This window comes from Bemisia tabaci, chromosome 1 (genome assembly GCF_918797505.1).
Source record: "Bemisia tabaci chromosome 1, PGI_BMITA_v3".
Classification (NCBI taxonomy): domain Eukaryota; kingdom Metazoa; phylum Arthropoda; class Insecta; order Hemiptera; family Aleyrodidae; genus Bemisia; species Bemisia tabaci.
In genome coordinates, this window is record NC_092793.1 from 50,412,424 (window position 1) to 50,430,593 (window position 18,170).

General features: G+C 40.7%; 1 protein-coding gene across 6 annotated transcripts in view; it reads right to left on the reverse strand.

Moving 5' to 3' along the window:
• LOC109035592 (uncharacterized) overlaps positions 1 to 18,170 on the reverse strand; it is a 33,521-nt gene that overhangs the window by 4,898 nt on the left and 10,453 nt on the right. For 3 of the 6 annotated variants that reach the window (XM_019049286.2, XM_019049284.2, XM_019049289.2), the window contains exons 2-4: positions 13,704 to 13,805; positions 3,162 to 3,421; positions 450 to 623 (exon numbers count right to left, since the gene is read on the reverse strand). In XM_019049286.2, coding sequence (XP_018904831.2) covers positions 450 to 623; positions 3,162 to 3,421; positions 13,704 to 13,805 — 536 coding nt within the window. The remainder of the gene's footprint in view (positions 1 to 449; positions 624 to 3,161; positions 3,422 to 13,703; positions 13,806 to 18,170) is intronic. The other 3 variants (XM_019049288.2, XM_019049287.2, XM_019049290.2) reach the window with 1 other exon arrangement.

Consider the following 18,170-nt stretch of genomic DNA (forward strand, 5'->3'; position numbering starts at 1 on the left):
AATGTTAAGCGAACTATTTTCTGATACACGCGTCTCAATAGTCAAAAGTCTCTTGTGACTTGGCGGAGTCACCCGTACCTGTGATGAGTGCCCTGCTTATTTCATCCTGTGATAAAAATAAGTTCAAAAATGTACTATTCAGCACTTCTATAGGACAATATCTCAGGCGTCTTGAACTTGGGTAGGTCACTTTACCCTCGAGTGCCCAACTCTCTCGAGTCCCAAACCCAAAAAACCGTTTGGTTTGACCGTGCATCAGTTGAGCCGGTTTTAATTTCCTCGTAATCGCCTCGAGACAAAACTCCCCAGGATCTTTACAGAAGTTTGTGTCATTTGAAATTATTCTTCCTCTATGATTGTGCCGGAAATTCTTCACATTTAAAATGAGATTATTTAACTTTTAGAGCTTAAAAGAGGAGAGTAAATGTCGCTCAAAGGTCAATACTTACATCTGTTTGAAACGTGCAGAATAAATGACATAGATAGGGGTGCTTAGTTCCAAGTGTGAGGACTTTCCTCTCAATCAGCGTGCACTCCACATCATCATCCTCTAAAACTACGTCTTTCTTTAAACATTTTACAGCATAGTAATACGTTGTACCTTTCAATTCTGCCAGTAGTACCTGTACAAAAATAAATTAAGTTGTCGTTACCTATACATGCAGTTACAGTGATAAGTAATGTGAGGGATCCCCTCTATAAGGCCTCAATTTTTAGAGTTCCTTCAGCTTGGAAGTTCAGAGAAAGTAGTGACATCGCCATCGTGTTTTTCGCGAAATTCTACATACATACATAAGAGTCGCTTCACAGTGCTCTTCGGAGTTCCGCGACGTCCAACCATCTGAGACCTTTTCCTCCCAAAACTAGAGTACCTGTATACGGGAGAGTACTGCCATCTCAATCCTTTTACAACAGAAAAAGTGTGCCGCTCTCTCATTGGTCGGCTATCATGGAGCCCCAAAGTTGAACCAGTGTAAACAAACCTCGCAGCCCCTCTACTCCGACTTGGGCCCAATGTAAACAAGCAATATGGCAAAAAAGTTCTACAAAGTTCTAGACGTGATTTTGGATGTGATAGAAATTTTTTTATATCCAACTTCTGAATTGAATTCGGATCGAACTTTGATTATTATTTTTGCCGAAAATTAAGCTTTGAGTGTGATTATCACTCATTTCTCAGCCAAAAATACGTGTTCCTCTGGGTCGGGTTTGTTTACATTGGGCCAAATTTGGAGCTTAATGATAGCCTAACCAATCAGAAAGCGGCACAGAGATGGCAACACCCCCCCTCCCCTTATACAGGTACTATATCCAAAGCCCCTCAGGGAGTTGGCATCCCCTCACTTCTTGCTCAACTCCGTGACGCAACCCTTTCACTGGGGGCCTCTTTACTTGTCTCTTCTCAGAATGAACCCAATCAAGCATCTTATTTGGCAGCTTTTCTTCAGCGAAATCTCGCATACAGTTATGGGCGGAAGTATGAACTTTGTAGTGGGGAGGCCAGAAGGATACCTCATCAAGGGAGTATGGAGGGTGTGGCTCGAAAAAAGATTCAACTATGGGAGTCTGTCTACGACTATGGTAATCTCCTAGTTCTGGAAGAGGGTACGGGGAATTTTTCCAGCTGTACAGAAAGGTTCGAGGGGCTTCTCCCAGAAAACTTCAAAAAATGAATTGCCTCGAAAGCAAATTTACACTGTTCCAGCTCACCGAAAAATTGACCCAATTCCAATTTCCATTATGAAAGATGAGTCATGCTCATGCACTTGTTAGCAATAGGCATTCATCGCACTTCTTGGGAAGGGTCAAGCAGATTTCTGGCGAGGAACAGGCTCCCTAATTTCCGCCCACGCTTACATAGGGTGTCTGCTAAAATTTTATTTTGGATTTTCCTGATTTCCTTTGATAATTAACCCGAAATTTTCGATTTTGCCTGCACTGAAAAAAAACTTCAGCCGTGGAAGCCGTGCTTACGGGTAACATAGACATACCGTCTGCGTTTCAGGCTCAGAGGTTGAAAACACCCGGAGCAATTGGAGCTTCGGCTCCAGCACCCGGAACTTTAGACCTCTGAGCCCGGAACGGACAGTATGTCTATAAAACCCGTAAATTTTTAAATTTTTTCCAGCGGATAAAATCGAGTTTCCTGATATTTTACACTTTTTCCAATCAGTAGACACCCTGTAACAGTATTGTGACAGCAAATCCCGGTGGAACTCAAGAGCTGTGTTACACTGAAAAAAAAAAACTCCGGCCGTGAGAGCCGAACATAAGGGCTATATAGACATACCGTCCGCGTTCCAGGCTCAGAGGCCGAAAGTTTCGGGCGTTGCACCAGGAGCAACCGAAGCTACGCTGCCGTGCTGAGGAAAAACGCCGTATGAGCCTTCAGGCGTTGCCAAGTTTCCGTTGGTAAATGGAGAATCGTCGGGAAAATTTATAAATATTTTTCTTCCAATCTTTCAGGTGATTTTGTTCGCAATTTTACCTGAAGTTCTTGAAAATTTCTCGGAAAAATATCCATAACTTCCCTCAAAAATAAATATTCTATCGAAGGAAATTTCGCAACTCTTGAATAGGGTGGCAAAATTTCATGAAAAATTAAATCTTGAACTTTCACGTGAAATATTTCATGAAATTTCAGAAATGTATGAAAGGTTTTGAAAAATAGCGGTCCCTTTCCATGTTTCGCGAAGGGTATAAATGTGACTTTCTTCCATTTTTGTGTGTTTGAGTGCGGGTTGCACACTCTAGCCCCTGACAAATATGAAATATTTCACAGCCTCGTGAAAATTCATGAAATATTTCACTGAAATGTCCAATCTTTCATTTCTTTCTTACGTTTCATGCCACCCTGCCCTTCAGTGGCGTGGCGTGCTTTGCGATATATCGATTATTATGCCATTTAAACCTATGGAAAAGGATCGATAAACAGGGTGTTCGCAACGAACACCTTAATAATCGATTCTTTACCATAGGTTTACATGGCATAATAATCGATATATCGCAAAGCACGCCACGCCACTGCTGCTCTTGGATGTTCATACGGCGTTTTTCCTCGGCACGGCAGTACGGTTCCAGCACCCGGAACTTTCGACTTCTGAGCCCGGAACGGATGACGTCTATATAGCCCGTGACTTTTTTTTTCCGGTGTAAGTTACCTTGCCAAAGCTACCCCTGCCGAGGAGTTTGAGGAAGTTGAAATCATCGATGGTGTACTTGCGGAAGCGAGGTATGGTGGTGGCGGGCGGCGTGACGCGGCCGGGGCGGTGGGTGCGGGCCGCGAAGTGGGAGTGGGAGCGGCTGCTGCTGCTGCTGCTCCCGGTGCTCCCGTCGCCGCCTCCCACGCCCCCGCCGTCCGAGTCCAGACACAGGGTCGCGTTGCTCAGGTGCCGCGTCGGCGATCCAGACTCCCGCGGCTCTGAAAATCACCAACATTATCATCCGTTAAAATTCATCTCTCTCTCCATGGTCAAATAAATCAAGGGGTAAGAGCCAGAATGACTTCATGGAGAATTTGCAGGTGTCCTGAATTTTGATGAATTCCGCACGGAGAAAAAAACTTCGTGCGTGGGACCCGAAGTTGAGGTCATATGGATCTCTGAAGTTTTCGGATCACGTATCTAAAAACTTGAGGTTCAGCTGCCGAAGTTCGGGTCAGACATCTGAAGTACTTCGATATATACCGAAGGGTTCGGGTCACACATCTGAAGTACTCCGGTACATACCGAAGTGCCTCGATGTCTGACCCAAACTTCGGCTGCTCAACTTCAAGTTTTCGGATGTGTGATCAGAAAACTTCAAAGATCCATGTAACCTCAACTTCGGGTCCCATGCACGAAGTTTTTTTCTCCGCGTGATTAATGGAGAATTTGCAGGTGTCTGAAATTTGATGAATTCCGTTTCTGAATGGACGCTGCTACCAAGTGAGCTGAACACGAGGATACCCTCGGTTCATATATTGAACAATTATTGCAGGAGATATGATGAAATGATCTAATCTGCTAAAATACATGCGTTTAAACGGGAAATGCCGCCAGATGACGACATTAAGCGGCGCATTTTCTCACATTTAAATCTATTTTTATAATATCTCTCATGGCCGAAAAAAGTTATAAAAATACTGCAAAATCAGCTCTTTAGGCACTTTCAGATGAAGCAATAAAAAATTTGCGTGCAAATTCTCCATTGAACCGATTATTTTCCAAATCACGTGAGCGCCAATCTCTATTTTGGTAGTAGAGGGGTTGTTTTTACTTCATTATCTGTGCTATAATCAATCCTTTGTGATTTCAAAATAGCCTTCTAAAAGAACTTACATTTTTTGGAATTCGAAAATTGTCAAAAAAGCGAAGAAAACGGGTTTTCTTGTTTTTCTCGCATTCGCAATTTAGGCGCGTACGGAATTTGGGAAATAATCGATTCAATTCATGGGCAACGTTGTCAGGTTTCGTATGGAACTTTATTCCGAATCGTAAAAGGGCTCAGACGATTCTCGCAAGTTGCCATTAGAGTACCTGGGTAGGTAACAAGGTGGTAAAATAGTGCTGGATCCACACAATTTTTCCGGGAAACGAGGCCAAAAAGTTCAAACATTTTTTATTGGCTGGGCAAAATTTTGAGCTCCAGTGAATTACAGTGCTGCCGGCTAATAGTTGAAATTGACAGACAAAGAGATAGAAAAAGAAGACAAAAGGAGTACGAATGGAGCGATCCCATTGGTTGAAATGGGTGGTTCTTATAGGCCAATGGAGAAAATGACGACTAAAGGGTCTCTGGTGGGTTGCCGTTAGTCTATTGCCTACCTGCTTTATGTCCATTGCAGCTACCAATAGGATCCCATTATATGCGATTGTCTTCTTTGTCTATCGCTTTGTCTACCAATATAAACAATCAGCCCTGCGGGCTGAACCTTTTACCACCTTGTTACATACTGTTCGTGCCACATTTCTTAGTATTATTTTCTTGTACTTGAATAGGTAGAGTATGGACATGTCTGTAATTTTGGTGACTAGGTTTGATCAGGTCATGGAAGTCTTAAGGCCGAAAAGGGCAGTCAACCTATGATATCAAATTTTGCAAAATGGTTCATTCATCGTTTCAAAAATCATAAAAGAACGTAAAAGACTGAGTTTTCCGCGTAAACCTCGGTTGTACGGAAAGACGCTCATTTAAAAGCATTTTTGACCGTCATGGTCCGACATTTGGAGGCGAAGGTTGACAGCAACAGATTTCTAGTGTTTTTCTTTTAGGAGGATTGGCTGTCGTAAATGAGCTCTATGTTTTGACATGTTCATACTCTCCCTGCGCATAGGTATATACTCTACTTACTAAAATTGGTTTCCCCTCATTGAAATCCTTTACAAATAATCGATTCTATGTGGTTCCACCTATTTTGATAAGTGTAGATGGTTTTATACGTACAATTGAATGGACAAAATTCAGATACGGCAACTTCCAAGAATCGTCACTGTTGACGGGTATGTGTTTCACAGGAAGAGAAATTCGTTGGGTTAAATGAAAAATAAAAAAAAAGCTTAAAAATGTTAAAACAATATTGGTAAATGTTTCAAAGTTGATCGGTATATTATCAAGTGAATCTTTGCAACATTGCGATGCAATCAAGTCTCTTATCTTTGAACTTAATCTTTTTGGATCAGCTCATTATGTGTTGCGAAGGAAACGAGTAATGCGGTCCAAAGCTTGAATGCGTGTTAATCGGTTAGGTTTTGGAAAAATTAGGAAAACTTTTGTGAACCGTGAGTGCACTCTGAGGGAGTCCATTTGGCCAAAACTCGCTCGGTACTAACAAAAACAGTTTGCAAGTCGAGCCAGAGAGAGAGAGCAAACCTACAACCTACTTTTCAATTTTAACGACAGCAATGATTAAGGATGTTAAAGAGTAACTCGAACAATAATGTTTCATTGAAAATACTATCCATTAATCTTAGGCAGATCGCTTATGGTCTAGGTCTGGTAGTGGTCCATCCCTCGATCTAAGCACCGAAGTAAGGAAGAGTCACAGTGGTTTTAAATATATTTTCTTTCATCTTATTCGTATGTGTAGAGGTCTTTCCTCTCTCTGATAAATATTTTTATCAAAATTTCACGTTGAACATTTTGGTAAACTTGTTGAACATTTTACAATCCATTTATAGGAAGGGAAGAAAGCATGGTTTATAGTTTACATCAGAATAGTTCAACTCCGATGTCCGCGAATTCCAAAACATGCGAAAAAACGAAAACTAACGCAAGTTAAATTGATCTTTGAAAACAAAATTATACGTTCGAAAAATTACCATAATTTGGATCTACCAAAATATTTTATAACACCCTCCTCTGCTAAAAAGCACTTCTATTTTGAACTTCTAAGAAAAAGATCACCATTATATAAAATAAATATATAATAATAATAATAATTGCAAATTACTCGAAATATTTTGTGTCTCTTTCAGACTATGGTTCTTGCCAGACGGCAAGTTGAAATTGTCAAAGACAGAAAGTGCCAATTTCTTACTTATCAATTGAATTTTGAACTTTTTAACAAGTAAATCGAACTCCTCGTGTAATTTTAATGAAGTGTCACGCACGGGACGTACTCTGATCATTTTGGCCTATTACAAATTTTTAGTTCGTTTCAGGCTTCAGGTTGAGGTTTTATTCATGACTGAAATTCTCCTCAAAATCCACAAATTTTTGACTGAAAGAAAACGACACGCACAAAAGGAAAATTCCAAGTATTTCTTCAAATACTGTTATTAAACTATTCACTCCTTTAAATGCGCCTACCGGAAGTTAATTCAGCTCAAAAAACCAAAAGAAATGAAGCTCATAGGAGAGACGAAATAATTGTGTTTGGTGAAAATGAAGCAGACATCTGCAGTTTTGACGCCAAAATAATGGCGCAAGGCGGGAGAAAGGGTTATAGGGGAGGGGGAGGGCTTCAGCAGACAAAAATATAACCGAGGCTTGGCAAGCGTGGCGAAAGATCTTGACAGATTTTCCGTATCACATCCTACGCTTTGCCTGGCGACACGTCTTGACAGCCGTGCATTGAACTATTTACTTATCTTTTATTATGACGGTGTCTCTGCCTCTTGAGCCTCTTAGATACGAATATTTCTAATCTAAAAGCCCATATTTTTTTGCCCGGGAAACTAAAGCTGGCTCTATTTAAAATATGCAGTATGGATAACTATCATTGGTTGAGTGGTCTTGCACGGTTCAAAGTACATTAAAAGGTTCACTCCAAGCCGTCTTGCGGCCTATCCTCACCTTCTAAAGATTACTTCGTAAAGACTACTTTTTTACTACATAAAAAAGACCACCAAAACGATAGTTATGCGATAACGTTTGCTGAATGGAGATGATGCATGTTTAAGGGATTTGCGATTTGACCGTCGATTCTTATGTAAAAGTTTGCGAGAAACACGATGATGCAACTGGTTTTCTCTGAAATCACCTCCCAAGCTCAAAAAAAACTCTCAAAGTGAGGCCAAAATGGAGGGGATATCCCACCCTACCCTGAGAGTCCACCTCTACATCAAAACAAACTCTCCATGCAAAGATATGGAGCAAATACATTAGTAGTGATGCCGTGTTTTCAGTTTTGGAGTCCCCAAATAAAGGGGCAACCCTGCCAATGTATTTGCTCCATATCTTTGCATGGAGAGTTTGTTTTGATGTAGAAGTGGACTCTCAGGGTAGGGTGGGATATCCCCTACATTTTAGCATCATTTTGAGAGCTTTTTTTGAGCTTGGGAGATGATTTCAGAGACAACCAGTGGCACCATCGTGTTTCTCGCGAACTTTTACGTAAGAAGCAATGGTCAAATCGCAAATCCCTCACACATGCAACGTCTCCATTAACGGATGCAGAATAAACGCTGGACCTCTTCAAGTTAGTCCGGATGAGAGGTAAGGCGATTCGAGGTTATAATAGGATTCTGTTTTTTCAGACATGCCTCCGAAACTGGAAAGAACTGCATTGGGAGGTTGATTCCTACGAGAGTTAAGATGAATCTCAGAGGGTATGATAAACTGCGAATGATTGGTGTAAGCAGTTTCGGCCTGCGCAGGAGCCGGATAAATTATGCAATTTATTTCATGCTCACGCATTTTGATAATGAAATGTAGACGCTAGCTGGAGAAGCGCCAGGTTTAAGACTACCTCAACACATGCTCGAGCCCAGTGCTCCTCAACCTGAGGCACTCACACATTAAGAAGCACTTAAAAGCAGAGGCCATCGCCTTGCGATCCAGTCATCTCGGCAGACCATGTCTTTCACGTCAACGACGTTGTGGGTCCAAAGCGCCAGAGTCGTTCTAGTGGAAGACATGATCTGACTCTGAAGCTTCGTTGACACAAATTGGGCATAGCCTACAAGCAGCGTTTGATTTTTGCCGGCACAAATTTTTTTCGATTAACTCTCTGAAAGTAGGCAATTGATTTGTGCTATCTGGTCCATTTATTGCCTATGCGGCGAAATTGAAGGCGAACCTAGAGAGGACGATATCAGCCAATATGCTCATGGTTGAGAATAACGTTCATCGCTTTTATCAAATCTTGTGGAGATTTATGTTACATCTCGTCCAAGATCTTGAACTTAATGCACATCTCGTCCAAGATCTTGAACTTAATGCTCATCTCTGAACTTTTTACTTCTTTGCTTGAGCATGGAGCCCATAATAGCGAGGAGACCTCCCTTAGTTTTAATGTCCATCCATTCTTTATTATAATAGAGGATTGAATACTTTTCTTATCTCATCTGAATTGAGCTAACCTAGCCTAACCTAACAAACGCAAATGTTCTACGCGAACACATTTTTTCCGTCTTAACTTCACCAAAATTGTCCTGAAGAACTTTCGGACTCTATGCTTGTCTTATGTCAGAGAATATCTGCACCCCGCGATTTTGGACGCTCGCTTTGATTTTTCAAGGAAATTTTTTCCTCATTAAAGTGAGGATGGAGTCTGAGATCTTGGGCGTGATGAGCAGCCGAGCTTTGTGAGGTCGAGCACGGAGCCCTAAATTAAGTACGTAATGCTACATTACCCCAACAACCAATATACCCCTAGCTAAAACCAAATACCCCTCGCAACAAAAATGTGTGTTTTCAAGTATATAACTATTCTCGCTCCTAGGTATGTCTGTTCCCTACGTGGCGGCATTGAAGGCAAACCTCGAGTTTATTAGAGTGCAAGTATGCCAAAGGGATAACGCATTACGCCTTTGGCTCCACAAAAGTAAATCGAATAGTTGTGCACGCTGGCTGGTGTGTCTGTTGCTCACGAATCAGCAGATTTCATCAATCTGAATTTTTCTACGGTCCCTTCAATCAGTGGCGTGACGTGAATGATCGATTATCGATATCCCGCCATTTGAAGCTATGGTAAAGAATCGATTACTAAGGTGTTCACTGCGAACCCCTAGTGTTCAGATGCTCAATCTGAAAACTTCAGAGATCCATATAACCTAAACTTCGGGTCCCACGCACGAGTTTTTTTTTCTCCGTGTACAAGTATGCCAAAGAGATAACGCATTACGCCTTTGGTTTCATAAAAGTAAATCGAATAGTTGTGCATGCTGGCTGGTATGTCTGTTGCTCACGAATCAGAAGCTTTCATCAATCTGAATTTTTCTACGGTCCCTTCAATTGCAAATTATCGAGTGCGAAATACGGAGTTAAGGGAATCAGTCAGCTGGACAGAACAGCGTCCCACGTGTAGTCGGAGCTAGATAGTTTGATATAGTTGCATGTTGTCTGCCTTGCGTTCCATGCAACTAATTGAAAACGCTTTAGTGAACAATGGGCCTGTTTTAAGGTGCGGGGATTTGTGAATTAATGACTGATTCTAAAGAAAAATTTCATAAAAAGAACGATAGTACCACTACCTTGGTAAAAATTGGCGATAGGAGCTGCGTTTCAAAATCCATAGGAGTTCTTATAGCCGACTAAAGAAGGCTATTGAAAATCATAAAGCTGACTGTAGAAAGCGGGGCAAATCATATAGCCGGGCTATACGAAGCTATAAGAAAGTATACAGTCGGGCTATAGTTCCTATCGCCGCGCTTTACACTTTATCGCCATTGGCTGTAAAAGGCTAAAAGAAATTGTGTGGAAATTCGTGTGCTTTGGAAATCATTAAGTTTGATACGGAACTACCTTAATATTTACAAAACACATATTATATTTTCCTTTAAAACATATTTTTTTTTCATCAATTAAAATGAGAATAATCCATATAGGAGGTGCAAACATTTCAAAATCATGAGTTGAAAAACGCTCACTCCTCGAGATTAAATATTAGAGCCTAACACAAAGCGGAGCGGCGACGCACTGGCGCCTACAAACCTAACAAGGATACTTCAGGCATTGCACAATGCGTGAAGTATCTCTGTTAGGTTTGTAGGCGCTAAGGCGCGTTTCGCGCTCTCTGCCCGCCCGCCGCGCCGCAGCGTGCCACGGCGCTTGAAGCAACTATTTCACACCAGAGGTATTGCACAGTATCATAAGAAATTGAAGGCACTCCAACATATTAGGAATGACAGGCATCCTTCAAAAGTACGGAGTTTTCCTCGCAAAATAAATCAAGATACTACGGCACAAAAAGAGAGCGGTAGTCCAAAAACTAACTAAGTCCTAGTATCCGTAATTAGTAACGTTTAGCATAAACTTTTTCGTCTGGCTGTTGCTTAATCGCCATCGGCTATAAAAGGCTATAAGCAATTGTACAGCCGGCTAGGAGCTATTGGAAATCTTACAGCTGGTTTTAGGTCTATAGTATTTTGGAACACACATTCTACTGCCAATTTTTACCAGGGTAAAAAATCTTGAAATCACCTCTCAAACTAAAAGAAAAGCTGTTTTAGGATCCGACTCATTCAAAACAGTCACTTTTACGCAGGAACGGATCCGGTACACTTTTGCTTGACGTCACAGTACATGAAAAACCTGGTCTCTTTATCAAGCAGCTGCTAATTACATATGGTGAAATACATTTTAAATCATAGGGAGACCAGGTTTGTCATGTACTGTGACGTCACGAAAGTACCGGATCCGTTCCCGCGTGAAAGTGACCGTTTTGAAAATCCGAATTTTGGGGCGTTTTAGTTCCTTAGTTCTTTCGATACGAGAAATAAAAAAAAAAAAATTATGCTAGTGGCCCATTGTCTTTCGAAACTGGTTATAGTCAGAAAAGTTTTGAAATTCCGATTAAAAGAGGAGTAAGCTCTTTGGATGGAATTATGTATATTTACGCTTATCAGCTTCCTTGTATATATATCCGCCCAAATGTTATTCATCTTGCCAGATAAGAAAAGAATAATCTAATTCAAGGTCTTCAGAAAGCTAAACCTCCGTGATCCACGTGCAGAGAAACTCATATTGAATACAAGGATCCAATGCAGCTTTCAATTTCACCCTCACGTAAATCCGTTCTTATTTTTGATTCGTTCCGCTCTGTAGCGAGGGCATCTTTTTTAAAACTCAGAAGAAGAGCAGGCTCATAGAGAAAGGTTTTTGCCTCCTCTTCCGCGTGCCTTCTCGAGTTTGGTTGAAGGCAAGGACACACACACACTCACACAAACACAATAGCAATTTTGAGAATTAGTCAACCGAGAGAAGAGGATTCAAAGAGAGAATATGCATAGGAGAGGCGAGACTATAGAAGAGGCACAGTCGCACAGCATGTAGAAAATAAGAGACGACGAGAGAAACCAGCCGTGAAGACAGGGTACAGAGAGAAGAGAAAGCTCTCTGAAATTGCTTGGCACTAGCCACGCGGAATACTTCGTAGTTTGGAGGTTAGACGAGGGAACAATGAATGTCGCTTCGGTTGGTTGCTACGATGAAATGCGCGGATGAAGATCGAACATCACCTGGGTCCCATTCAATTTATCTCGCATCAAGTTTTATGTACTGTTCTTAGATGACATTGGATGGTTAAGAAGAAAGATATTTAAAACGTTTTTCCCTCTTTCATTTTATTTTTTTTTTTTTTACAAAATTTTTGCTTCTAGAAACGGTGGAATTTTCCAACGTAAGATTCAAGATTGGCTGACGTAACAGATCTCTCCCCCCCCCCCCCCATGGCGCTTTCTACTGTTCATGGTACAATACGCAGCAAATTGTTTGACACTCGCGATCCCGGGACTGCTGAAATTGCCGGAAAATACATGGAAAGAAAGAGCACAGGGTCGTTGGATACTATTTCAGATTAATTGTGGTAGAATCCTAATAAATTAGGTTACAAACCCGAATGTTGCGGTACTACCCCAACTTCAGTTGCGACACTACCACAATTAATTTGATATGACCATATCATCCAACGAATTGAGTTATTACCACAATTATTGGGGGACCCCTAATACTTTTTTTTCCGTGGTAAAAAACGACAACTAGGTATCCCTATGAGACGTATTCTCACTGAAAAGAAAGTATCACAATCTCAACTATACTTCCAGCTGATCTTGGCGCCAGCCGTAAGAGTAGTTGCACTAGTTAGAAGATTAAAGGCACCAGCCAGTGGTATAATTAATTCATCCAAACTTGTGCTGACTGTGAGGGCACCAGCTAGAGGTATGGTTGACCCAACTATACACTTTAAGCTGACTTAACCATACCTTTGGCTTGTGCACCTTCTCTAATATCTGGCGCCACAATCAGCTGGGAGCAGGCCCGCCACATCCCATCTCGGGCCCTGGTACCAATTTTCTGGCCCGGGCCCCTAGCACAGGGAAGGGGGGTCCGGGGGGCCTCCCCCGGAAAATTTTTGAAATTTTAAATCTATTTGGACGCATTATGAAGCTCTTATGATGGAGATTTTCCATCAATTTCTGCAGAATAATTACGCCTTTTTGTTTACTTTCAGCACCAAAAACTTTCGAATTGTTGCATTCAAAACATCTATAAATTTTTTTTTTGAGGGGGCAGATGATAATTTTCAATTCTATGGGGAGCCGGGCCCCCCTGGACTCCCCTTTCGTACGTCTATGGCAAGAGAGTTAAGCCATTGAAGTCGAGGATGCCCAGAAAGGAGCCTCGTAGCATCCGACAACGGAAGAAAATGAAACACAGTTACGAAAAATATCATTCTACATATACTCAAAATCTTGAAAATCTCTAAAAAAGCAAGAAAAATTTTATAGTGCCCTAGCGTGTTTTTGAAACTTTATTCACCTTTTGCGGAATTTTTAAGGTAATTTTTTCACTTTTCCCTACGAGACAAGGGTTACACATGAATTCGCAGTGGTTTGTCACCTGCGTCACGGGCCCCTCCAGGGCCCGGGCCCCGGTACCAGGGACCCAGTATCCCCCCCCCCTTGTGGCGGGCCTGGCTGGGAGTATAGTTGGAATTGTGATACTTTCTTTCCGCGGCTTCAGTTCCTCTGTACTCCCTCATAAACTAACTGAACACTAATTCTATTCTATAGGGATGAATTCAGGCATTTTCCTTCTAGTTTCTCTGTGCCACCTATCTTAATTGAATGAGTGGCCGTCGTATATTCCACTACACGTAGAACGTTTTGAGAAGCACGTTGGAGAATAGTAAGAATCTTACCCTCTCAAACTTAATATTCATTCATTACCAAAACGCCGCAAAAATTACAAAAAGCGTGAGGTGTTCTTGTAGCAAAAAAAAAAAGAAAAAAAAGAAGCAATTGGATGTGAAAAATCAGCCCAGTTCAGGTCAATCTTACCTTTTTTAAGTGACGCAAGAGCTTCTACAATTAGTTTTTGATTAACTCCACATAGGTTTGGCATCAACTTCTCACACTTCTTGTGGCAATTCACATCGCAATCTGAACACACATTATCAGTTGGATAACTTTTTTATTCCGACTATATTTTTAAAAATATGTCAACCAATACCTCACGGATAAAACTTTTCGCTTAAGATGGGACATTAGGACACGTAACAAATAGATAAACAATGATTGTGTGCGATTGTTAAACATAAAATAATATATCATACGATTTTTACCATCGCAGAATAAATTTATTGAAAATGCCCCATAAGCCTCAATTGAAGTAATAAATTAAAAATATAAAAAAGCAATAATAAGTAAGCATGTGAAAAAATAATATTTAAGAAATGATACCGAACTCCCTATAAGTTATTTCAGTCCAATAGCCGAGAAAGAACCAGCGCTTGTTTAATATCTTCAAACTACATTTAGGTAAGAAGCCGCAGGTATCTTCTCTAAACTTTTAAATCGGGGAAATTTAGAGAGTTAAAAAGTCAAAACTCCGGAGCCTCGCCTCCTAATTTTTGGTGCCAAAAGCACAACTGATAGGAAAACATCGAGCAGTACGTTATACTGAAGTTATCATTTGATGTTACAAAATGAAGATGAGTTTATGAAAAATTCTGACATTTAGACCGGTTTGACAACATTTTTGCCTGTTCGTTTAAATAATCGTCTCCAGAGAAGGAGAAAAGTCAAACAAATGACGCTACAAAGATCAATGTACCAAAATTTCACCAGTGAGATCCATAACTAAACTCTACTACTGCCTGAGCAGTGAGTCTCGCTGTATAACAGTAAAGCGGTATCAAGACGGAAGGTTACCCACTTACTCAGAATACTTTCTGGAGCTCCTAAAATGTTTGCAAATTTCTTTGTAAGGAAAAGATACTCAAAACTCTCGGTAAAAAAATTCCAACATAAAAAAAAATTTCCAGGAAAATCAAAATTTTCTTTCCGGTCACTTTCAGTTAGTTTTCTTTCGATTAACCAAGTTGATTAGCTTCATCAACCACATTAATGAGGTGATTAACCGAAACTTTAAGTTATCCCGACTTTTAACCTTGCTTATGGGGTGGGAGGGGAGCCACTGATGTTATGCTTAGTTTGCAATTTCGGTGTCTCCCCCCTTTTTTCCCCCTTTCCTCGTCATCCCGTATACCTCATGTTTTATCACTGCCGTAAATTAATAGATTAGACTTAATAAAACTTAATAGAATTGTCGGTTATGAATAATTGTAATTCAATTCATGTCAATAAAGGATCTCAAACTTTCAGTAACTCAAGTTTTCCGCTTTACCGTTCTCTGGTTGTGACTAGCGAGTGTGGCGGTAGCCAATCACCATCCAATGACGGATGAGCGCAACGCCCTTAGCTCCCACATGATGCGGTGATTGGCCACCGCCACGGCGCCAAGGTAACCAATCAGGACGCGCGAGACGCAGTGCTCCCACCGGTTGGTGGTTAACTACCGCTACACGAGTATAGAGCGAGCGTATTGGATTGTCGGTTACGAGATTTCAATCCGATCCTAGCCGTCTGTGCCTCATTTTTATCGCGACTTGAAGTTTTTCAGCCGAGGAAATTGGTCAATTTGACTAGATGAAAAACTGACCATGAATTTGTGTTCCATCTTGTTCTACTTTCCGTATTAACACAAACTTTGGCTTACTCTTCTCTCCGACACCGTGGAATTGAATTATAAATAAGAGCATTGACCCGTGTTGAAATGGTAGAGTTTATAAAGTGGAATGCTCCCTGAATTTCTTTAATTTAAAAAAACATATGACACAGATATAACAAACTGTCACACGTCTAGTAGAGTTCTCCAGGCGTTCTCTATTTCCTAGCCAGAAAGCGTTGAATCGAGCTGAATACAGATTCTGTCAAATTGCGACAGATATATCCCCCTTTCCACGAGGCGAGTTACGTTGGCACCTAAATCTCTGTCCTCTTTATGTTTAAATCTTAGCTTGGTTCGGATTAGTCGTTGCCACATCTTCGGAAGTTAGATATTAAATTGCCACACGCAAATTTTGAACGGCTTCTATCCAGCCTCTGCCTACACGTAAAAAATTAAATTGCTGATTTACCAATTAAATTGCTAAAAAAAGTGACTGCAATATTTCGATGTAGATTTTCACAACACAAAAATGCTACTTTTACCACTATTGTAAGCTAATTTAACCACGGGGGTGGATAAAGTAGCATTTTTGTGTTATGAGAGCTACGTTGTAATATTGCAGTCACTTTTTTAGCGATTGGATTGTTAAATCAACAAGTTAATTTTTTCCGTGTACCTGATGGAGATAAAGTTGTCGGCAAACAATAAATGATCTGGTTTTTAGGGTACAGTTGGATGGCATTAAGCAAAATGGATCCAACATTTCATGATAGAGCCGGGTCTGCATATTGGATGTGGTTCGGCAAATTTTACATGCATTCTCGCGGAGATAGTCTTATAGATATGTGAAATTTTTCATTTCTAAATGAAACACGAGAGGTTTAGGTTTGCTTTTTTTAAATCGAGAATATTACATTTGCTAGATAATCTTTGCCTGCTCACGTATTTGTTGCGAGATAATTATTCGATAGTTAAAATGGAGACATCGATCACAAGCAAGTAAATTATTTTCCCCATCATTTTCCCCTTTTCTGTCTAAAAAGGCCTTAGAAACAGCCAAAAATAGCTTTAGGGGATCAATTTTAAAACATTTTCGAGAGAATATCCCCGCGCAGATCCCCCTTAAAATTGGAGGGAGGCCCTCTAGACCTCCCCTTGAGGGCCTTAGCATAAAGCGAGCCCCGAGTTCTCCCAGCACCCCGGACTTTATCTTCCCAGTCCGGCCCTGATGGGAAGTATACTGAGTGTTCTTCCTCCTCTCCTGCCCATAATGGTGTTCATGTTCATTTAATCGTCATGCGTTCGAGGAAATGTGTTTCCCGCGAAATGTTTAGAAGGCCACGTATATTTTCTCGGGAGTTCGGATATTTTATGTTTCTTTTTTGGCATGCAGATATGAACGTGGTCTCTGCTTAGTAGTAGCTACTGTCATCAACTGATTCAAGTGGTGTCTGGCGTGAAGTTTTTTTTCTTCATTTTTACGTCAGCACGTCGCATACCAATGAAAGACGCTCAATCCGCCTTTCATTATGAAAACATTTTCAACTTGAAGTTACATACATGTCGAATTTTACGTCACCTTGAAATTTTGACGTATTAGTAAACAAAGATCGTCATTGAAGATAGAGATTGAAGTTTCGGACGTAGCACCCGGTGCAATTGAAGCTACGGCTCCAGCACCCAGAAATTTCGGCTTCTGAGCCCGGAACGGACGGTATCTCTATATAGCCCGCAACTCTTTTTAGCGGCTCTGGTGCTTGCACTAGAGCTGCTATTCCGGACGGTCCCAGCTGGGGAGTATCAATGCAGCATGTTACATTGTAGAGACCGCGCGTTGGTTGATGGGAATCGGCGCCATTTTCGGCTATGTTCCTTGTCATGACTTTATTTTATTGCATACTGTTTTATTGTTAGTCAATGCTATGTTGTGTATTGTATTTTTGGAATCATGGTGATACAGTCAACAATTCAAAACTTGTTTGTGCTTTTATCTCGTGATGGAAAAAATGTACTTTACGTTCAAAATTTGAAAATTTGAATTTTAAAGTTTTCGCGGTTAAGGAAGCTTTAACCACTGGGTTGGAGCTTCCTAGTCATTTACTCGATATCAGCTGATAGCAAACAAAGGTTACCAGGGAAACCGTAAACGTCTAACAACTATCGTGGCCATTGGGGCGATTATTGAAATGATATCGACTTTATGTCGCCGCTTACGACAGGACATAGCCCTATCTTAACTGTGTAATATATCGCAATTCGATATTGTTTTGATTTTTAAAAGGAGCAATTCATTCATACAGTTCCGATTAGTTTTGGCGAACGGGCCCTTAGCCTGCTTAGTACGTATAATCCCAAAACGCAGGAAAATAGATTGTAGGAAAATATTTGCATCGGAAAATCGTAACAATTTTCCCCTAGATGTCTTCCATTCCGGGTACATATTTATTGAAAACGGCGACTTTTTCAACAGTCCTATTTTTATCTACAACATCTGAGTGGCCCTTCATAATCATTTAATTTTGGCCCCTGGCCAGAAAAAGGTTCGGAAATTGCAGTGATTTTGCCGAAAATGCTGAAGTAAGTAAATTTGGGCATTTTTTTTCCTTCTTCAAACTCTGTGGAGAAGCACTTCTCCTCCAGTACATCTATTTTTTTACTTATCTCTCGCAAGGTACATTTACAGAAGGTGTGTTCCAGTATTAACAGTTCAGATTCGTTGTTTTTTTATTATAACGCTTATTTCGGAAAGCAATTATTACATTGTTCAATTCTACTGACTTTCAACACTCGATTAT